At 38.6% G+C, this 23589-nt stretch overlaps 1 protein-coding gene across 9 annotated transcripts in view; it reads left to right on the top strand.

Annotated features, from left to right (window-relative positions):
• LYST (lysosomal trafficking regulator) overlaps positions 1–23589 on the top strand; it is a 191017-nt gene that overhangs the window by 119547 nt on the left and 47881 nt on the right. For 6 of the 9 annotated variants that reach the window (XM_053207470.1, XM_053207473.1, XM_053207468.1 and 3 more), the window contains 10 exons: positions 4368–4529; positions 5182–5373; positions 7556–7734; positions 9382–9588; positions 16386–16562; positions 17317–17393; positions 17539–17727; positions 20426–20571; positions 20657–20756; positions 21960–22021. In XM_053207470.1, coding sequence (XP_053063445.1) covers positions 4368–4529; positions 5182–5373; positions 7556–7734; positions 9382–9588; positions 16386–16562; positions 17317–17393; positions 17539–17727; positions 20426–20571; positions 20657–20756; positions 21960–22021 — 1491 coding nt within the window. The remainder of the gene's footprint in view (positions 1–4367; positions 4530–5181; positions 5374–7555; positions 7735–9381; positions 9589–16385; positions 16563–17316; positions 17394–17538; positions 17728–20425; positions 20572–20656; positions 20757–21959; positions 22022–23589) is intronic. The other 3 variants (XM_053207474.1, XM_053207475.1, XM_027046953.2) reach the window with 3 other exon arrangements.

Raw genomic sequence — 23589 nt, 5'->3', positions numbered from 1 at the left:
ACGTGGTTTACATCAGGAGTTAGGGAAGTATCTGAGGAAGTGAGATTTCAGTGTAGATGTAAAGGGTGAGAGAAAGGAGCTAGCAAGGTAGAGAGTCAGAGAAAGAGTTTTCCAGGCAGAAGGAATGTTGCACAACAGGAAAAGGCTAAGCTTCAGGGAATTGAAATAAAGTCATTTAGCCAGAGTGGAATACTCTGGAGAGATTTAGGAGAGCGATGCCAGATGGGGCACGGGCCAGTGCATAATCATATAGGCCGAGTTAACGATCTTATCCTAAGGGCGAGTTCTAACATAATGTGTAGAGAGTGGGTTAGCGGAGAGCAAGAAATGTAGGGGTCCCGGTAGGGGGCTACTGCAGCGGTCCAGACGGGAAAAGACGGTGGCTCGGGTGTGGGTAGAGTGCATGTGACATCAGGACTTGCTGTGATTTAGCACATATCGGCAAGTGTCAATATCGTTAGCCTTCCTTATTTTTCCCACAAAATCTTCTGTGACATTTATGCACACAATCCGGAAAGACAGTATAAACACCTCCCCATGCACACATAGGATCTATACACACATGCACGTATACACATACATATATATGGATGGATACGGATATACAGCATATATATACACACAAATGCACATGCGTATCCCCAAACAGAGTAGTTGGTAATTTGTTTGAAGTTTAATCACCCTTACAATCTTAAGGGCCTTTAAATTAAATCCAAATCAGGGGAGCCTGGGTGGCTCAGTAGGTTGAGTGTCTGACTTTGGTTCAGGTCATAATCTCACAGTTTGTGGGTTTGAGCCCCACGTCAGGCTCTGTGCTGACAGCTCAGAGCCTGGATACTGCTTCGGATTCTGTGTCTCCCTCTCTCTCTTCCCCTCCCCCCCCCCTCTCAAAAGTAAACATTAAAATTTTTTTAAATTAAATCCAAATCTTTCTTCTACCTGTATTAAACAACTTTGTTTTGTTCAGTGCTATGCGAAATTTTACAACCATGTGAAAAACTCATTTGTAGAGAAAAGCTATTAAATATACATTTTTTTGCAGTAGTATGTTTAGATTATGTTAAATATAAGCTATGTAAATAAAACTTCTAAGACAGCCACACAACTTTATTGCCCCTGTACATCCTTCTTTATTTTTTATTTTTTATTTTTTTTTACGTTTATTTATTTTTGAGACAGAGACAGAGCATGAACAGGGGAGGGGCAGAGAGAGAGAGGGAGACACAGAATCTGAAACAGGCTCCAGGCTCTGAGCTGTTAGCACAGAGCCCGACGCGGGGCTCGAACTCACGAACTGTGAGATCATGACCTGAACTGAAGTCGGACGCTTAACTGACCGAGCCACCCAGGCGCCCCTGTACATCCTTCTTTAATGTGACATCTGAACTCAGCCTCTCCTCTTGAACTGACCTCCTCTCTTGTCGAGGTAGCATTCTGCCTTTCACCAAGTCTAGCAGTCATGCTCAGCTGACCACATGCCAGAAGATGGCTTTCGAACCACCTTTCCGTTGCAGGGTTCCTTAGATAGTCAGTGACTGCTTAGATGGAATTCACCCCCCTTTGATACAGGAAAATGCTCTGTTGCCAGTATCGTGAGTCACAGGAGCCGTTTCTTTCCTGCCGACATTTCTCATTCCCATGTCCATTTCTTCTGCGCTTTTGTACCTAGACCTGTGGTTTCGTTTTTGATCCGCTCACGCCAGGGCTGCCACAGCAGCGCTCTTGCTGTTTTCTCTTTGTTCTGTGATTTCTCTAACAGTCTGTCATCTCTCTCTTTTGATACCAGAATTTTTATCACCTTGAGCCTCAGAGCCCTGCGGAACTCCAAGCCTGTCCTTGTTTATTTTTTGTTTGCGTGAGTCCTGTTAAAGGGCATGACGGACTTGTAGTCCTTTCTTTAAACCTTACTCTCCTTTTTTTCCTGACTCCTCTGGTCTCTTATCCTGAGCTTAAATTTGTCACTGTATCTGAGTAAATGCAGTTGCTGTAAGCCGCATGAGGTTTGTAGAGCCCTACAGAGTTCAAGCTTGATTAAAAAGAAAAAAAAAAAAAAGTCCTTAAAAGTGCACCAGACCAGTTCCTGCATTTTATAGAAGCACTGGAGTAAGTTCCTGCTGGAACAGGAGCACCCACACTCCTCCCTCCGTGTCCTACAGCACATCTGTTCGTTCCAGCCCTGTCGTGTTTCTAGGACCACCTCTTGTGGGTTTCTCCCACCGATTCTTCCTGGTTTGACTACGGCTCTTATTTAAATCCTGTCTCTGAATCCAGTTGAGAAATACCACTTTATATGTGTTATGCTGTTGCTTTGTAATTCCTTCCGCACTATTCTACACAGATATTTGGGAAAGACTGTGTTTTATTTCTTCATTCTCAGTCAAAAGGGTATCGGCTTTGTACGCCGTAGGTGCAAAAGCTGCAAGATACCAGAGCTCCTGTGCCTTGGAGCAGCATGGTTATAACAGCCCATTTAGGTCTATCCGCTCACGATGCTAAGTTACTAAGAAGGATTTATACTGCCGTCATGTCCATCATTGAGATATAATAAGCTGTTCCTTCCAAGATTTGAAGCAAGCTGTTCTCATTAGTGGTCAATGTTTTGGGGAGATGGTTTTTTCCTAAATAGACTCACTTAGCATTTACTGCACACTGCTGAGACATGTGACACCCCAGCCCCACGGCCACCCCCCACCTCCAGCAGGGCTCGCGGGGACAGCCGGCAGCTGCAGCTTGTTCTGGCCACACACCCCCTGCGCTGGTCATCGACAGGTCTCCTCAGACTGTCAGCGCCAGGATATCCACGGCTTGGGACCGAAGCTTCTTCCGCAGCATTTCATCATATGTAGATTTTAAGTTCTCATACTCTTAGATACTCTTTGATTGCCAGATTAATCTTTTTACAGCCTGGCTCGTGTGCCATTATCTTGCTCAACAGCCTCAATGGTTCCAACTACCCAGTTAACAGATCTCAAATTCCTTAGCCTTTGTATCTTTTTTGGGTATAGATGAGAGAGAGAGATGTCACTAAATGGTATCGGACTCTACCTTCTGTTTCTAATTAATGTGTTTATAGACATCTTCCCACATAATAAAAATACTCTTTATGTTTAATGAACACATAATAATCTATTATATTGATTTGCCATCAGTTGTTTCCTAATCTTTATCAATAAACCAAAAGTTTCTCTTTTTTTTACTTGTCTTACAGTAATCCCTTTGATCCCTTTACTTTTTATTAAACAACTTTGTGTTTAAATAACTTTGTGTTTATTAAACAACTTTGTGTTACTTTACTGTTTAATCCCTTGATCCCTTTACTTGACTTTTTACTTGTTTTTGCTATTATAAACAGCGTAGCAATGTACGTTCTTTTATATGTTTTTTTCCCACTTGTCTGCATATCACTATGAGAAACTTTATGCATCACCTTATTTCGTGAAGGTAGAAATAAGCATTAGGGTATTATTTAAAGTGCTATACATACAAATAAACTGTCAGAAATAAATATAAATATATACATTGTGTTATTATGATCCACATACAAATGAATTTCCTTTATATTTCAGCCATCAGTAACAATACCAACCATTAACAACTTTTGATGCTTTGTATGAGATCGGCATTGTGTTTTACATCCACTATTTTATTTACTATTTAATCCATAGAACAACCTTCTTTATCCATTCATTCAACCATCAAATATTTATTGGGCACCATCCACATGTCAGGTATTATTTTATCTGCTTTCATGGAACTTCCATTTTACTGTAGAAAATGGTCAATAAACCTGTAAACAAATACATTTAATAAAATATCAGATAGTGACAAATACCTACCTTTGAGATGAGCTCTATTTTACTTTCTAATCTACATCTTAACATATGAGGGAACTGAGGCTTTGAAAGAAGTGTATCTGAGGCTACCCCAGCTCGGTGCTGAAATGCCCTCCCTCTTTTTCAAATGTGTAGTTGTGAAGACCTCACATTTTCTTACTCAGTATATTGCTCTGCCTCTGAATTAGGATTATCTGCTGCTTAGACAGCATGAAAGCTGCGAGAGATGTAGACATCAGGAAGAATCTACTTAAACTGAAGACGTAGTCTGACAGTATTATTCTTGAATATATCCTGGATATGAATATTTTTTATTTGCTTTGTTTTTGTCTCAAACGCAACCCCACCCACCAACATGTATTAACTGAAAAATACTGAGTACCTGAGATACTGGACAATCTAAAGTGCTATTAAAATATTTAAATATCTTACAGGAGGAGTCGTTAAAACCTATCATAATTTAGTCATATGTAAGTAATGTGTATGGAAGCTATTTATGGAAATTGATACATGTTTTTATCATTTAAAACAAAGGTTCAATTCCAATGAGGGGTTCCATTATTCCTCACCGACCAAGACGTCATTTTGGTTCCTATGGCCAACTTCCGATGCCTTTCTCCTGCAGTCCATTAAATCAAGATTCGTTCTCCCCATATCCTCCTGGATCCACTACCTGTGTGGTACCTTTCGGAGCAGGTGCAGTGATGATGCAGGAATGACATTCCTAACTGCTCAATCTGAGGAGATATTGCTCAGGGAATGCTTTTGTAGGATTGAATTCCAAATGATGCATACGCACCAAATCATTTCAATAGCAAAGCACTGGAATTACACTCACCTTTCCGGTCTCTTCACTTTCATTGGACTGCTTTCCACTATCTCACTTATATATGCTTTTCAAAACTACTTTATAAAATTCAACAATGGGAATTATCTGGAAATAGTAATGTTCTTACTGAAACACGATGTGCTTTAAAAACCTATTGATTATTTTGGAACACAAGGAAGTGCAACAGTATTTGAAAATGTTTTGTCGGAACATTCTGAACTACCTACATATACCCTTCTAACTCTTTTGTGTTTTTCAGAAAACTCAAACTTTGCCAAACGATGTCCATCCCACTAAGCTATGTCCCTAGCTTCAATATTCTGATTCGGACTTTGAAATCAGAAGTACTGTTGCATTTCTTTAACGAGGGAGAAACGTCACTTTCTCTGAATCATGCTCTTTCCTTTGTATTAGTGAAGATTTATTTCATGGTCCACTAATCAAAACGTTGCAGCAAAAATAATTTCCTTGATCCCTGTTAACTCTGGCATGTGATGTTTTTAATTTATATACTTGAAGGTGCTCGAAAATTTCCCCTTGCTCAGACCGACTCTCTCCTGATGAAAATGCGCTCAGTGGCAAGTGATGAACTGCATGTGATGATGCAACGGAGAATGAGCCAGGAGAACCCCGTGCAGGCATCTGAGACAGAGCTTGCTCAGAGACTACAGAGGCTCACCATTTTAGCAGTTAACAGGATTATTTATCAAGGTGGGACTAGAGGATGAATATGTGCTTGCTCACATATGCACTTAAAAGGGAAATAATTTAAGAGGAAACTGATGAGGTCTCAAAATTCTCAACAGCATTCATTTTTTCATTCGTAACATTTACACCATTAAAAGAATGCATTTGCAGGGTGCCTGGGTGGCTCAGTTGGTTAAGCATCCGACTTCAGCTCAGGTCATGATCTTGCAGTTCATGGGTTCAAGACCTGCATCAGGCTCTGTGCTGACAGCTCAGAGCCTGGAGCCTGTTTTGGATTCGGTGTCTCCCTCTCTGCCCCTCCCCTACTCATGCTCAGTGTCTGTCTCTCTCTCTCTCTCTCTCTCTCTCTCTCTCTCTCAAAAATAAATAAACTTTAAACAAATTTTTTTAAAGAATTTATTTGGAACTAATAGTCTTGAATACAAGTCTACTTCTTAATGTGTTAAATGCAGGCCTAGAGTGACCATTGAGTTTAAAACAGGACAGCACCTCCAATATATTTTCGTAACTTTTCTTTGAGATAATGGTAGATTCACATACCATTATTAAAAATATTGCAGAGAGATCCCATATCCCCTTTATCCAGTTCCCCCAGTGGGTTCTGCCAAATTAGAGTTGAGGGTCATGACCAGGATACAGACATTGATACAGTCAAGAAGGTGAACATTTCTGTCACATGCAAGTGCTTCTGTTGCCTTTTGTTTTGTGGCGGTTTTTTGAAGTTTATTTATTTATTTAGAGAGGGAGGGAGGGAGAGTATGAGCAGGGGAGGGGCAGAGAGAGAGAGAGAAGAGAGAGAGAATCTCAAGCAGGCTCTGTGCTGCTAGCACAGAGCCCGATGTGGAGCTGAAACCCATGAGAAGAGCAAGAACCACAAGATCATGACCTGAGCAGAAACCAAGAATTCAATGCTTAACCTACTGAGCCACCCAGCACCCGTGTCGCTTTTTTAATAGCCACACCCGCTTTGCTCCCACCTCTACCCCTTCCTTAGTCCCTGGCAACCTCTAATTTCTTCTCCATTTATTTTTTATCATTTCAAGAATTTTACATAAATAGAATCATCCAGTATGTGGCCTTTTAGGACTGGCTATTTTCACTTAGGGTGATTCTCTGGAGAGCCATCCCGGCTTCTGCACATGTCAGCAGTTTGTTGCTTCTTTGTTTTGCTGAGTAGTTTTCCACAGTACAGACATACTGGAGTTTGCCTAGCCATTCACCTTTTGAAAGACCATCAGGGCTGCTTTCCAGTTTTTAGTTACCACAAATAAAGCCAGCTGCTAGAAACAGTTACATGCAGGTTCTTGTGTGAGTGTAAGTCTCCGTTCTCCTGCAATAAAGGAGGTTGTGTGCTGTGTTTTTGTTAAGAAGCTGCCAAATGTTTCAGAATGACTGTCAAATTTTACATTCCCACCGGCAATGTATGAGTGATGCATTTTTCTTCACACCCTTAACCAGTATTTGGAATTGTCACAATTTTTAATTTTCGCTATTCTGATAGATGTCTAGTGATACCACATTGTGGTTTCAATTTGCATTTTTCTCTAGGGGCTACTGATTTATGTATTTATTTATAAAACAGAATACCTACAGTAACCACTAAAAAGCCATGCAGAGAGATACCCTCAAAAGCACTATCGATACGTCAAAATGGAATTCAAAAAAAATGTTCAAGTAACCCCAAGAAAACAGGAAGAAGAACACAGTAATTGTTCATCACTAGAAAAGCATAATACATACAAATAAGGCTCTTCTTCTTAACTTTTCTAATTTGTACTTGGGGCAACCGGATCCCAGGCTAAACTCTGAAATTGTACCATTTTTATCACATGCTCAGATTTAATGGTACAGCACATGCACTGAAATGGCTCTGCACATCCAACTAATGTAAATATCACGTGGTCATTATGTTTGGTTTGTACAAGCTCGGAGCTTTAATAATTTCACAGTTTAAATCATCTTCATTAGTAAAGTAAATATTTAGTTCAGAATTGTATGACTTACGTAGGTTTAAATTTCTACATTGTTTTTGATGAATTTACTTTCTCTAGAATATTGTATCTTCTACGTCTAATACACTCGCTGCACATTTATATAGTGACAATGGAATTGGTGATTCCATAGAATATTTTTACCGTTTGTAATGGCTAGTTATCTAATTTTTTATTTTTCCTTTAATTCAAAGAGTTTAATCCAGACATTATTGACATTTTGAGTACTCCAGAAAATGCGACTCAAAGCAAGACCTCAGTTTCCCAGACTGAAATTTCTGAAGAAAATGTTCATCAGGAACAGCCTTCCATTTTCAATCCATTTCAGAAGGAGATATTCACATATCTGGTAGAAGGATTCAAAATATCTATTGTAAGTAAATTAATTGCATGGGACGTGTTCATTTACACAAAAGGAGTAGGTGTTTTATGTGTCTGCTTACTCTTGAATTATTATTATTATTATTATTATTATTATGAATTACTAGGAAGGTTATGTCTTGGCTTACACATATCTGACACCTTCACAATTGTATAGAGGATGCTAACAAGTATCAGGCTCCATTCATCACTGACACGCTTAGGTTTCTGTGGGCTACATACGCTCGACCCCAGGGGAAAAATCAGTCTGTACACTTTAGAGATACCGAAAGCCAATCTTATTCTAGCGGAACTCATAAATCATGATTCTGCCAGTCTCTAAATCTAAACTAGATTGGGGTGTCTGCAGGTTTTATTTAGAGCCAAATGATTTACCCGGGGCCCTCAGGACTGGGGGTAATTGGAGAGCCAGCTCCAAAACTCAGAATAAATTCTGAAATGTACTGATTCCAGTTGTTTTTTTTTTTTTTTTTTGGTTTTTTTTTTTTTTTAGCGTTTATTTTTGAGACAGAGAGGGACAGAGCATGAACGGGGGAGGGTCAGAGAGAGAGGGAGACACAGAATCTGAAACAGGCTCCAGGCTCTGAGCTGTCAGCACAGGGCCTGACGCGGGGCTCGAACTCACAGGCTGTGAGATCATGACCCCAGCTGAAGTCGGACGCTCAACCGACTGAGCCACCCAGGCGCCCCCTGATTCCAGTTTTAAACCAGATAGAGGAGATTTGATCAGGATCAGGTTAGCCTCCAATGGGCCACAGTTGAAGCAGCTTGTCTGGTTATTTGTCAAGGAACACTGATGGTCATATTGATGGTCAGTTTATATGTAGTTGTCAGTTTGCGACCGTTTTACTCAGTATTTTAATATTCTTTATAATGAATCTTTCTCTTTCATATTGTAAAATCAGTCAATCTATTGTTCTTTTGATGGTTCTTTTTTTTTTTTTTAACTTCTAAGCCCTAGGTAATTTAAATGACTTTAGCTTCTTAATCTGTCTCTCTCTTTTTAAAAAAAATACAAGTGATATACAGTTTCCTATTTTAACCATTCTTAAAGGTACAATTCATTAGTGGTAAGTGCATTCACATTGTTGTGCAATTATTACCACTGTCCATCTCCGAAACTTTTTTATTATCCCAAACTGCTCTGTACCCATTAAACAACAGCTCCTCATAACCCCTCCCCCAGCCCCTGATAACGACTGTTAAACTTTCTGTTTCTATGAATTTAACTTTCTAGACACCTCATATAAGTTACAATATTTCAGACAATATTTGTCCTTTTGTGTGTGGCTATTTCATTTAGCGTGGTATTTTCAAGCTCATGTTGAAGCATGTGTCAGAATTTCATTCCTTTTTAAGGCTTAATAATATTCATTCTATGTCTGTATTACGTTTTGTTTATCCATTCATCCATCGGTGGGCATTTGGATTGTTTCCACCTCTTGGCTGTTTTGAGCACTGCTGTTATAAATGTTAGTATAACCACCCGTTTGTAGGGATGTATGTGTCATTCTAATTTTGACTACTAAAAAAAACATCTACAAAAAAACATGTCCCATGATCTTCTTTAGGGCTCTGAGAGGTCAGTTTATTATTGCTTAGGAAGTCTGATCCTAATGCATTCTTGTTTTGCTTGAAGGGTTCAGGTAAAACCAGTGGTTCCAAGCAGCAGTGGACTAAAATCTTATGGTCTTGTAAGGAAACCTTCAGAATGCAGCTTGGCCGACTCCTGGTCCATATTGTGTCACCAGCCCACTCTTCTCAAGAGAGAAAGCAAATTTTCGAAATAGTTCGTGAACCAAATCATCAGGAAATACTGCGAGACTGTCTTAGTCCATCCCTGCAAGTAAGTTATCTCAGTACTTCGTAAGTAAAAACTAGCGGTGAAATAGGGGCGCCTGGGTAGCTCAGTCAGTTGAGCGTCCGACTTCTGCTCAGGTCATGATCTCATGGTTGGTGGGTTTGAGCCCCGCGTCGGGCTCTGTGCTGACAGCCCAGAGCCTGGAGCCTGCTTAGGATTCTGTGTCTCCCTCTCTCTTCCCCTCCCCTGCTCATGTTCTGTCTGTCTGTCTCTCTTTCTGTCTCTCTCTGTCTCTCAAAAAATAAATAAACATTAAAAAAAAAACCGTAGTAGTGAAATATAAAATTGTTCAAAACAAGAACTGACATTAAACTATTTTCATGCCTAAATATGGTTTTCTTACCAAACAAGTATCACCTGAGATCTTTCTTCAGCTACTCTATGCCAAACTTAGACTGACCTCCCTGTTTCTTTCCCATTCCTTATTTCAGTGCTTAAATTAAGAAATTCTGTATCTAAGCTCTTAAAAGATGCTTTGTGGTTTGTTACTAAATCTTCAAATGTTTTCTTTGTGTTCTCTTTTTAAAAGCATTATATTATCCATGAAACATCTAAATGGAGTAGCTCAAACAATAGTATATATGGTATATTTCCAAAAATACTTGCAGTAAGTTAAAATTTTTAAAAATGTGTTGATCATTTGGAATGATCAAAATTGACATAATTAAAAGAATTTCAGTCTATAAATTCTAACACTTAAAGAGTGATAGATGGAGAGTTTAAATGGTACAACCATTTTAAAGAGCTGTTCAGCAGTTTCTTATAAAATTAAACATACATTTAACCTGTGACCCTAAAATTTCATTTTTAGATATTTACCTAAGAGAAATTAAAACATATGTCCATAAAAAGACTTGTATAAGAATATTCATGTCAGCCTTTTTACTAAAAGCCGCAAACTTGTCAATCAACAAGAGAATGTATAACCAAATTGTGATATATTTATATAAAAGACTTTATACAGCAATAAGAAGAAACCAACTACGGATACACCTACCATTATGAGTGAAGCTCAAAGACATTGTATGGACTAAGAGGGCAGCCAAATACAAAAAAGCCCACATTTCTGTGATTCTGTTCATATGAAGTCCAAGAACAGGCAAAATGAAGATAATGTGACAGAATTCGGGACAGTGGTTGTGTCTGTCAGGAAGGGGGAGGGAGAATGAGTTGATTGGAAGGAGGCATTAGGAGACTTTCTGGGGCAATAAAAATGTACTATATCTTATTTGGGGTGGTGGTTAAATGGATGTATGCCGTTGTCAAAACTCGGAAATGAACACTTAATATCTGTATGCTTTACTGTATTAAATTGTACACCTATAAATACAGTAATCGATGCTACATACAGACAGGTATCCCTTTTACTACCTGGGAAACTCATATATCAAGAACCAAAAGGTTATAGTTTTGAAGTGGTGCTTTTACCTGTTCTTTCCCATGCTAAGATTCTCTCACATGCCCTCAGGGCATTGTCTTCCCTCTCCCAAGGCAAAAGCTCATCCAGCCCACAGTCTCCTTCAGTGGAGAATTCGCAGTGATGTTCCTTCAAGCCTCTATACTCCACAGAGTTACCATCCGTCAAAACACAGCCCGGGAGTTGACAGTCCTCCTTCCCCCACCCCTGTTCCCCTTTTCTGTTGCATCATCTCTGTCAGTGGTGTCTTCATGAAGTTCAGCTTGGAACCACGGTTGAGTTTTTCCTCTCCCTTGAATCCATTTCATCACCAAGACCAGTCATTTATTTAGTTGTGTCTTTAACTATTTTCTTCCCACCTCATCCTAATTCAAACTTCCACCTCTTGTGCTCAGATCCTTACAATAACCTCCTGTCCACCTCAAGACCACATTATTTTACCTGGTTTTTAAGATTATTATAGAAACTTTCAAACATACCTAAAAGTTGGGAGAAATCAGAGACCCACATGACCATTACCAAGCTTTAATTTTTCATTGTAGTGCTTTGAAATAAATTTCAGGTATCAAATCATCTCACCTGTGAATACCTTTACCTTTACATCTCTGATTGATAAGGACTTTTAAAAAATTTGTCACACTCAAGGGGCGCCTGGGTGGGTCAGTTGGTTAAGTGTCCGACTTCTGCTCAGGCCATGATCTTGCGGTTCGTGAGTTCGAGCCCCACTTCGGGCTTGGTGCTGACAGCTCAGAGCCTGGAGCCTGCTTCGGATTCTGTGTGTCTCTCTCTCTGCCCCTACCCCCCTCCCAAAATAAAAAAAACATTAAAAAAAATTTTTTTTAATTTATCACATCCAATAATCCATTCTAACAGTAATCTAATCGAATAATCTAATACTCAGTGATTAAATTTTCCCAATTTTCTTAGAATTTTTGTAATAGTTTGCTGGATTATGGATCCAGACAAGGCCAGCCCACATAAAGTATTTGTTTGAAGTATGTTAAATCTTTTTAATCCATGGTGATTACCCTCCCCAACCATTTTTTAAAATGTCATTTATGTTAATGAAACTGGGTCATTTTTGTAGAATTTCCCATATTCTGGATTTAGCTGATTGTATCCTTTAGGATGCCGGTTTAGATGCTTGACTAGATTCCTGCTCTTGATTTCATGTTTGGTTTTGTGTTTGTTTTTTTGAAAGACTACTTTATTAAGAGTACTTTGCATTTTCCATTCCAGCATAGCAGGAGACAGAGAATGTCTAGTTGCCCTGGTTTTCCAGACGTTGTCAGCCTGATCCATTCATTATAAAGTTCACCCTCAATCTTTAACCTAATAGTTTTAGCTGCCACTGATGATCGTTGCCAAGATCCACTTTTCCGTTAGGAGTTGTAAAATCGTGATCTCTCAGGGTTTCTCATTCCACCAGCATCTCTTAGCACTAATTCTTCCGTAGGGAGGGATATTCTCTTATCATCTATTTGGCGACCCCAAAATGTAGTCTGTCCGAAGGGCCAGGTAAAAGCTTGTTTCTTTTCCCTGTTTATTAATTTTTAGAATAATGAGTTGGTGCCCTAACAACCTCCAGTTTTTGTCTTTGTTTTTATTTTTGAGGTGTCATTATGGAATCAGGTATTTTTCATACATGTTATGAGTAGTTTCAAACCTTTCCAGTTATTATTCCATTTGATATTCAAATTAACACCTCTGTAGATTCAAGTTGTTGTGTTTTTTTTAACATAGCCTTTTCAATTTTTATCAAGTCAATGTGATTAACTTCTTTGCTTTCTGGAACACAAGAATGTCCTGACTCATCTTGCACAAATCTTCCCAGATCTGGAAGCAGACTTCTCCCCAAGAAGCCTCTGTTTCCTTTTCATGAGATAATGGTATTTAGAAATAACAAATCTAGGGGTACCTGGGTGGCTCAGTCAGTTAAGTATCTGGCTTCTGCTCAAGTCATGATCTCACTGTTCATGAGTTGAAGCCCCATGTCGTGCTCTGTGCTGACAGCTCAGAGCCGGGAGCCTGCTTCTGATTATGTGTCTCCCTCTCTCTCTACCCCTTCCCCGCTCATGTTCTGTCTCTCTCTGTCTCAGAAATAAATAAACATTAAGGAAAAAAAAAAAAAGAATAGCATTAAAAATGTTTTAGAAATTACAAATCTGGGGACTAAGTACCTTCATTTCTGCTTGGTTGTCATTTCTTCTCAGCTAGGACAAAGCTAGGAGATACATATCTTTTTAGAAAGAAAAATGAATCATGAGTTCATACTGATATTTTCACATTTTCTTGAATTTCGTATTTGTATTTCCTTTTATTAATGTGGATAATCTTGATTCCTGAGGCTATCAGGATACTTACTTGCTCTATCTTTTTTGCTCTGTATATATAACGTTTTCAAAATAAGATGACCAACATTATCACTAATAACAAGCCCAGTGAATGCAGATTAAGAATTCTTCATGATTCTCTTGTCCTTAGTGTACCATGAAAATATGGTATTGTAAAAGCACTTCAAATAATTTTCTCTATTCGATTATGCCACCAACTTCACCTAACTAGTGATGTTCTTTTTTTTCCCATTGGTTTTCTATTTTTAGGGATTCCATTGGGTTTTATTTGTTCAACTTCGTTTTTAATTATGTGAAATGTCTATCTGGTTCCAAAATCAAAGCTGAAACATGGCACATTCAGAGAGGGTGTACACACAGACACAGTGTATATATCATCCCCCCTTCTCAACACAAAGAAAGATAGCGAACTATGCACACTCTTCTGCCCTTTAAACAGTACCTCACAGAGATCATTTCATAACAGTGTTTAGGGACCTTCTTGTGCCTTTTAGAGCTGCCTACAAGCTCCATTTGGAATTTACTTGATTTTTAAAGCCCAACGCCTCTCTCCTGTCGTTATTACTTGAGTCTGATTAATTCCTTAGTCTGTAGCTCCTCCTCTTTTAAGATCGGCTCATCTTTGTCTCTTGTAACCTCTGCCCATCCTATGTATCCTTACTGACATGCTGCTCTATTCGTGCTGTCCGCTCAGCACGAAGGACCTTCCCTCCTCTCCTTGTCCGTCTGTATACCCATCTGTCAATTTCTCCATATGCCCGTCGCCCTTGCCCCACCTTCAAAACGTTCCCCCCTTTCTTCAGTCCATTCAGAGCTCTTCCTTCTTAGACACATCCCTGAAATTTTTATTTTCACACATTTTAGTGTTTTATTATTTTCTAAGGATTTGTGTTTAATAGATTCATTTCCTTAAATCAGTATTTTGAGGGCTGAAAACAAGACTTTTCCTTTTTTGCATCCATCCCTAATAACACCTTTTCTAGACCCAGGAACTACAATCAATAAATTATTGATCAGGTGTTAGCATGAGATTCTAGAAACACCTTAAGTGTCTAAGAAAATTATGTGGTTTTTTTGGATATTCAGGATGAATAAAAACATTTTTTGTAGTTTTTCAAGGTGATTTGAGAATGTCACTGAATACTGAACTAAACTATTTTTATTTTTTAAATTTTTTTTTTTATTTAAAAAAAAGGTTTTTTTTTTAACATTCATTTATTTTTGAGACAGAGAGAGACAGAGCATGAACAGGGGCAGAGAGAGAGGGAGACACAGAATCTGAAACAGGCTCCAGGCTCTGAGTGGTCAGCACAGAGCCTGACGCAGGGCTCAAACTCATGGACAGTGAGATCATGACCTGAGCCGAAGTCGGACGCTTAACCGACTGAGCCACCCAGGCTCCCCTAATTTTTTTTTTTAATGTTTATTTTTGAGACAGAGAGAGACAGAGCATGAACAGGGGAGGGGCAGAGAGAGAGGGAAACACAGAATCTGAAACAGGCTCCAGGCTCTGAGCTATCAGCACAGAGCCCGACGCAGGGCTCGAACTCACGGACCGTGAGATCATGACCTGAGCCGAAGTCGGACGCTTAACCGACCGAGCCACCCGGGTGCCCCGAACTACACTATTTTTAGATTACATCAAGAGCATTACCTTTAAGACACACATATGATAATAGTCTAGCCATTTACTATTTCTCTTTATTTGCCAACTCTTCTGGCCTTTTACTCGTAGAGTGTCTGTTCTTTTTTCTCTTTTGGTCAGGTAGCAGCTGTCTCCTGACTAAAATGTTGCATTAAAATGAGCTTTGCTATTTCCATCATCGCATATGTTCATCTTATGTTTTTTGGGAAATGACACGATGCGATTCAGTGTGTTAATTTAAATATCACCCACAATGTAAGAGTTCTCAAGTTCATTTGTTGACATTTAATACTGTTCACAGTTTAAAATGTCATAAAGCCAAATGTAGTGGTATTTGTATCAGTGTAAATTTGTAAAAAGTAAAATTCTGCATGTTTCACTTGTTGGCATAATTAATGTTGAAATAACACATAGTGTACACATAACAGTTAGGTGTAAGATCTATAGCATGGAAGGCCACTTAAAATAGGTGTAGGTTTACGAAAGACAGTTGTCATTACCTTGAGTAACATTCTCATTTCGGTTATAGGGCAGTTCATAAAAGACTGGCCTAGATCAACCCTTCTCTGGACATGCACAGACCACTGAGTGCTGAGGTCTCACTGGTTTTAGAGTTTTTCACCTTTGTGTCCCTTAGGGAGTAATGAGTACTTAGAAGCTAATCCAAAAACAGGTTTTGTTCTGGAAGTTTCACCAACTTCTAGTCTACCAACCAGAAATCAAAGCAGAAAGAATAAATAAGCATAATTCTCTTACCTGAAGGTTCAGAGGAGAGTTTCCCTTCCAGTTCATTTTTTTTCTCTGAAAACTAAGAAATATTTTCCTTTATCCCAAGATTATTTCCTATATTTCTTTAGCAAATCCCCTCCAAAAAATTTTCCCCCAAAGCTCATTTGCTTGTTTTTCTTTTCCTTCTTTTCTTACTTCTTTTCTTTCTCTTTCTTTTTTCTTTTACCTTTTACAATGAAAATTTTCAAATATCATAAGAAAAATGGAGAATAGTATAATGAGTATTAATATATAGCCATCACTTAGATTTAACAATTGGTAGTATTTTTATCATATTGACATCATTTCTGTTTTGAAGTATTTTAAATTACAGAAATCTTTTTCAAGAGACATTTTCTTACATAACCATAACATCATCGTACCTAACAAAATTAGCTTACACCCTCGTGTCATCATATTTTCAATGCATAACCAAATTTTTTCAATTGTCCCCAACATGTCTCTTGCAGCTTCTTTATTCAAACCCAATGCCACCAAATAAATCTAGTATATAGTTTAACTTAACCACTATGAAACAATTTAAATGTAAGAAATAAAAATACTGTATGACTTAAAAAAGTGTTTCTTTTTCTTAAAGCATGGAGCCAAGTTAGTTTTGTATTTGTCAGAGTTGATACATAATCACCAAGATGAATTGACTGAAGAAGAACTAGGCTCAGCGGAATTGCTTATGAATGCTCTAAAACTGTGTGGTCATAAGTATCTCCCTCCCAGTGCAACAACAAAAGCAGACCTTATCAAAATGATCAAAGAGGTGAGTCAGTGAAATCATAAGACCCGGTTTTCTAAGGAGATCCCATTGAATGTAGTGAAAGAGTGAAAGATTTTTTTATTGTGGAACATCATTTATGATGAATTTTATTGAAATGATGTTTTTTATTATGAGAGAATAAATAGGCTATTGCAAGGAGTGTTTTATCCTCTGTTGTCATCCTCATCCCTTTTCGGTAGCTTTCGGTGAAGGAAAGATTTTTATAGTGACGAGCAAGTTGAAGCATCCGCCTCGAAACAAATAAGGAAGCAAGCACCTGGGCGTTAGGTCTGGCAGCCCATTTAATTCTCCCACCCCAATATCTGTGCCCCAGATTGTGTAGAAGCAAAGGGAAATTATCAAATTATTTTTGTGGCTATTGTATTTTAATATTCTGGTCTCCTGGGGACATTATTTTTTTCCTTTATTAACTTGGTTTTAAAATTAGTTTGTTGGGGGGCACCTGGATGGCTCCGTCGGTTGGGCATCCGACTTCAGCTCAGGTCATAATCTCGCAGTTCGTGGGTTCGAGCCCCACGTCAGGCTCTGTGCTGACAGAGCCTGGAACCTACTTTGGATTCTGTGTCTCCCTCTCTCTCTCTCCGCCCCCCCTCCCGCCCCTCCCCTGCTCATGCTCTCTCAAAAATAAATAAACATTAAAAAAAATAAAAAATGAAATTAGTTTGTTGGCCTTTGTGCCATTGTTAAATGGTAAACAATTAGTTTTATATTGCATATTATTATCCAAATCTTTTAGGAACAAAAGAAATATGAAACTGAAGAAGGTACGAATAAAGACACCTGGCAGAAAACAGTTAACAATAACCAACAAAGGTAGGATTTTATGTGTTCTAAAAGTCATGCCTTTCTGAATCCACTAGACTTCACACGTACTTTTAGTTTTCAAGTATCCTGCTTCCATAGCTCCTTAACGTCCCACTTAGGCTTCACTTACGAGCAGCCTCGCTTGTTTATTTAGTCTCTTTCAGCGTCTGGATTCAAAATCAAAGGATATATCTAAGATCGCTGCAGATATCACCCAGGCAGTATCTCTGTCCCAGGGAATTGAGAGGAAAAAGGTGATCCAGCATATCAGAGGCATGTACAAGGTAGATCTGAGTGCCAGCAGACACTGGCAGGAGCTTATCCAACAGCTGACGCATGATAGGTAAGCAGAGTGGGCCTTTGTTGTTTTCTATGGTGATGGCAGACGCTGTTTCCATTTCAGAATAAACGTTCACAGCATTATTTCATTAGTTGAAATATTTTCTGTTTAATCACTTGTGATTTCTTTCATCATGAAATAATGAAATCTATATATAATCCTGTAAGAATCTTTTTTTTTTTTTTTTTAATTCTTAGGGACAAGGCGGGGGCGGGTGGGCAGGGATACTGAGAAAGCGAGGCATTAGCTCTTCCAGATAATAAAATCTACATGTTGACTTTAATTTTAAAATATAACCTTTGCAGGAGAATAGAGAAATCACTGAAACGGGATAGTTGGGAAATAGATCTTTTTCTAGGTAAGACTTTAATAATAAAACTTAGACGATGCATCACAGATCACGAAAAGAGGAAAATTAAGGTATTCTCTAAATTTGGTTAAGATAACTGGTTAGAATGACCTGGGGTGCTAAAATGGACTAAACATTATACATTAAAGAAAATTCCAGGTGAGCAAAAGAATTAAATTCATTAAGTTTATAAAGTGGAAGAAAATAGGGCATTTATCAACTCCGATAGATGGATAACTTTTTAAGCTCAAACACAATAGAACAAACTACCAAGAAGAAACAAATAGATTTGAGGGGCACCTGGGCGGCTGAGTCAGTTAAATGACCAACTTCAGCTCAGGTCATGATCTCAAGGTCCGTGAGTTTGAGCCCCGCATCGGGCTCTATGCTGACAGCTCAGAGCCTGGAGCCTGCTTTGGATTCTGTGTCCCCCTTCTCTCTCTCCCCCTCCCCTGCTCATGCTCTATTTCACTCTGTCTCTCAAAAATAAATAAATGTTAAAAAAAAAAAAAAAGAAATAGATTTGAGCTTTAATTTTTTCCAGTGTATTTAATAACTATAACAACAGCGACAAAATGAAAATTTATTTTCAGCAAATCAGAATTAACTTTTTTTTTTACTTTTTTGTAAGTTTACTTATTTTAAGGAGAGAGAGAGCACAGAAGGGGCAGAGAGAGAGGGAGAGAGAGAGAATCCCAAGCATGCTCCACACTGTTAGCGCAGAGCCTGATGTGGGGCTCGAAACACACGAGCCATGAGATCGTGACCTGAGCTGAAGTCGGATGTTTAACTTACAGAGCCATCCAGGTACCCCCACGGAGTTAATATTTTTATGGTTTTAAAAACTCATGCCAGCTTAAAAGTAAATTGTAAGATCTGAAAAGTTTGAGCAAAAGATGTGATTACACTTTTCTACATAAGACAAATAGAATTACTAAACAGGAAAATATTCCATGTGGCCAGAGACTAATTTGATTTTTTAAAACCTTGAAATATTACCATCTTACCATAAAATATGGTACAAGCCATATTTTACCTTTTCTGTTATAAAGTTTTTTAGGTGCTAATACCCAGAGCAGGAAGAAATGTATATCGTAGCCCATGGTCAGAGGTCCGGTGGCTTTGCACACTTTGACAGCATGTATCAGGAATCCTGTAACCATTTTATTTCTAGCTCCAGTTATCCTATTTTGGTGATTCTGTCCTAAGGAAAATATTCAAAATATATAAAGGCAGTAAATGTAAAGGTTTTCATCTCTGCATTGTTTATGCTAGTGAATGAACTGGAAACAAGTATATAATAATGGCAAAATTGCTAAATACATTATGATGCACCCCCTCCATGCATTAGTCAGCCGTTTTCAGTGGTGACAATAAAGATTAAAGTATGTCCTGTGAAAGAAGAAAGGGTATAGAAAGGTATAATGTAATAATTATAACTGCAATTTTTAAAAATGAAAAAAAATAATTTCTACCAGAAAGTGGTATGTTTAGGGTAGTAGGATTAAGGGTGATTTTTTTTTCCTCTTATCTATTTCTGAAAATATATTCAATACGGTTCTCTATTTTTTCATTTAAAATATTAACTTATTTTGAGGGCGACTGGGTAGCTCAGTTGGTTAAGTGTCCAACTCATGATTTGGGGTCAGGTCATGATCTCACAGTTTGCAAGCTCATGCCCCACGTTGGGTCTGCACTGACAGTGCGAAGCCTGCTTAGGATTCCCTCTCTCTCTGTCTCTGTCTCTGTCTCTCTCTCTCTCTCTCTGCCCCTCCCCACTCGCATATGCACCCAAGTGCACTCTCTCTCTCAAAATAATTAAACATTTTTTATTAAAAATTAAAATAAAATATTAACTTTTTTTAAACATCTTAAGAAATATGGCTTGTACGACAAAAATGAACCAATTTATTTGTTAGATAGTAGGCAAAATGGGAAATATAGAAACTTAACTTGGAAATGGATTTTTTCTTTAGCCATATTAAGTCCAGTGTATTGCTAAAGCATACATGTTGCTAAAGCAGAGTAGTCATGATATATCTTTTTAAAAATTTATGAGGAACAAGAAACTAGTGGCAGAGTGTGCCTCCAGGCGGGGACTAGAAGGCCAGGGTTCAGGAGCAGAAGGACATTTACTTTTTATATTATTCTATTGTCTATGCTTTCTGTCTTATTCTATTGTCTATGTTTATGCACTTCCTAGTCTAATTATGTGAGCAGTTGAGGGCTTTAACGGAATAGATCACTTTTGATCTATTTAATTTTTGATTATTTAATTTCTGTAATGATTTTATTTACAGCTCCAAGTACTATAGATTGCCACTTAAAACATTCTTTTATTTCCCCTTGCAGAGTGGCCTGGTATGATCCCCTGTACTATCCAACTTCCTGGCAACTGGATCCAACAGAAGGACCAAATCGAGAGAGGAGACGTTTACAGAGATGTTACTTAACTATTCCAAATAAGTATCTCCTGCGGGATAGACAGAAATCAGAAGGTAATAATGACTTCTTGACTCAGCATCCAAATGTAGCAGATAACTGTAGTTATCAGATAAAGATAATACCTACTTTTTTCCTTAGCAGATGTGGTCAAACCACCACTCTCTTTCCTGTTTGAAGATAAAACTCACTCTTCTTTCTCCTCGACCGTAAAAGACAAAGCTGCAAGTGAGTCTATAAGGTAAGTGTGAATCCATAAGATGTACTCTCTTTTGTTGAAGGAGTCAGAAAGACTTGAATCGTTTATTGTAGAGGCGCCTGGGTGGCTCAGTCAGTTAAGCTCTGATTTCAGCTCAGGTCATGATCTCACGGTTCATGGGTTCGAGCCCCACATTGGGCTCTGTGCTGACAGCTCAGAGCCTGGAGCCTGCTTCGGATTCTGTGTCTCCCTCTCTCTCTGGCCCTCCCCTGCTCACGCTCTGTCTCTCTTTCTCTCTCTCTCTCAAAAATAAATAAAACATTAAAAAAAATTTTTTTTTAAATAGTTTATTGTAGTGTTTGTGTAATATTTGTTTTAGATAATTGCTGGGGTTTTAGGAAAGGCCCTAAATATGGCTCAAGAGAGGACACAGTCGAATGGCTAAAATCCAAAAGGAAAAGACATCCTCGATGGCGAGGACTCACTGGGCTTCAGTCACCGTGCTCTGGCCCTTGTCTGCACGTGTGTATCTTGGTAGTTGACTGGTCCTAAGGTCTCTGTGAAATGGGTATGGTTTCCGCATGACGCCATCTAACGGTGACTGAAGGTCCAAATTTTAGTTCCTCGTCTTACTAGATGTCTGATCTTGGGCAAGTTACTTAGCCTTCCTGTGTCCATGTCCGTATCTGTTACATGAGGAAGGGAATAATGCCCAAAGTACCGGAGTATTGTTGAGTATTAAATGGGTCCTTGTATGTTAACGACAGGTTATCATTATGACACTAATGATAATTGCCCTGCCCGTTTATTAGATGAAAACCTGAGATTCGAAGGAGGTGAGTTCCTTGTCTAAAGAGGAGAAGAACTTTTCTGAGTCTAAATCCTGTTTTTCCTAGAATACTAGGAAGCTTTTATGTGTTTGAAATACCAGAGGCATGACCCAATGTTTGCATAATTACTAGAAAATACAAAATATTAAAGTTTCTCCTAAAAAACTGAATGCCTATATCCTGTATACATGGCACAGGAATTCTGAGCCTTCTCTAAAAATTTCATTTTCTCCTCTACCAGAATGTTAAAATGCAAGATAATATTTTCATGTGGGTTTAGGCAAGACGTCTCATGCTTTTGAAACTCTAGTGTGCTGGGCTGAAATCTTTAACTAGATAAATAAAGCTTATACTATATACTTTCTAAAATTGGTCAAAACATTTAATCATAGTAATTTTATATGTGTTTTGACAGAGTGAACCGAAGATGTATCAGTGTTGCACCGTCTAGAGAGACAGCTGGTGAGTTGTTACTAGGTAAGTCACATTTTGAAGAGTTTTACACATATTCACCCTGCCTTATTTTATTCTTAGACAATTTGAAGCATTGTTTGGCAGAATGCCATTGAATTAAATAAACTCTCTCTAACATCACATCAGTAATTTTGCCTTAACATTATATGACTTACAAATGTCAGGAAGTGGCAGTCTTATTTTCTAAAAAGCACATGAATAGCCTTTTAATTTTTATAAAGTTGACTTTTTTCATAAGTACACATTTTTGTATTTAAACATTCCTTTTATTATATATCAATTTTGATTTTTAAAGTGAGGAATTATTGATATACTCACATGCCTACTGTTTTAAAAGATACACCTGTGCATAAGAAATATATCCACCTTGAGATAGTTCATAATTTATACTCCCTATTGTGCTTCTGAGAGAAAGGCCAAGGTTGTCAGTCCTTGGATATCTGTATGATTACATTCAGTGAGAAATCTTTTCCTCAAGATATGAAGGAATAAAGTTGTACCACTAGATCTCTGTTCCCTTAAAGAACTAATTTGTATACTACAGGCCAGTTGTTTTCTTAAAGCCTGGTCTCCAGGCCAGGAACATCAGCATCACATGGGAACTTCTTAGAAATGCTCATTCTTGGGCCCCGGCCCACACCTATCGAGTCAGAAACTCTCTGGCGCGCCCAGAAATCTGCATTTCATGAGCCCTCCAGCAGTTCTGATGTACCCTCCAATTTGAGAGTCGTAGACTGAAGCTACAGCCTCCAAGGCTCAACATGCAGAGCTTCAGGCTGGCCAGGACTAAGCACTGTGGTCACAGGGATGCAAGTGATTCCCTTCTCTGAGCCAACAGTGCTCAGTGCTCACGGGTGACCGGCACACAGGGCGGAGCCCCAGAGAAATTGTCACCATTTGGATACGTGGTGTAGGGACATGTGCTAACACAGCGAGCCTATAAAGCAGAGAAAACTGGGGGCTGTCTTCTAAGGTCTGTGCTGCCCTATTGAGTGTTTAAATAAAAATTAAGTCTTCCTCTTAGACTAGAAAATTTGTTTACAAGTTGACTTCAGTTAATGTGTGAGAAAATAAAATTAATGTATTAGTCATATAAGAAGAGTAGCAGTAATAAATGGCCAACATTTTTTTAACACTGAGTGCCAAACACCGTTATAAGCATTTTACATACATTCTAATTTAATTCCCACATTAACCCTGTGAAATAAAGTCCTCTTCCTCCACCCCTCTTTTAAAAAATTATTTTAGGGGTTTTTGTTTTGTTTTGATTTGAGAGAGAGAACATACGTGTGTGTGTGAGTGCGGGCAGGGAAGGTGCAGAGCAAGAGGGAGAGAAAGAATCCTAAGCAGGCTCCACACCGTCAGCACAGAACCTGACACGGGGCTTGATCTCCCCACCATGAGATCATGTCCTGAGCCAAAATCAAGAGTCAGACGCTTAACTGAGCCACCCAAGGACCCCACGCCCCCCTTTTTTTTTATTAAGTAAAGACACAAAGAAGTTAAACAACTTGCCCAAAATCTCATGGATACCATTAAAAAATATTTATTGAGGGGCGCCTGGGTGGCTC

The sequence above is a fragment of the Acinonyx jubatus genome, chromosome D2, assembly GCF_027475565.1.
Source record: "Acinonyx jubatus isolate Ajub_Pintada_27869175 chromosome D2, VMU_Ajub_asm_v1.0, whole genome shotgun sequence".
Lineage (NCBI taxonomy): Eukaryota > Metazoa > Chordata > Mammalia > Carnivora > Felidae > Acinonyx > Acinonyx jubatus.
The sequence above is the reverse complement of the archived record's forward strand: the minus strand, read 5'-3'. Positions and strand labels throughout refer to the sequence as shown.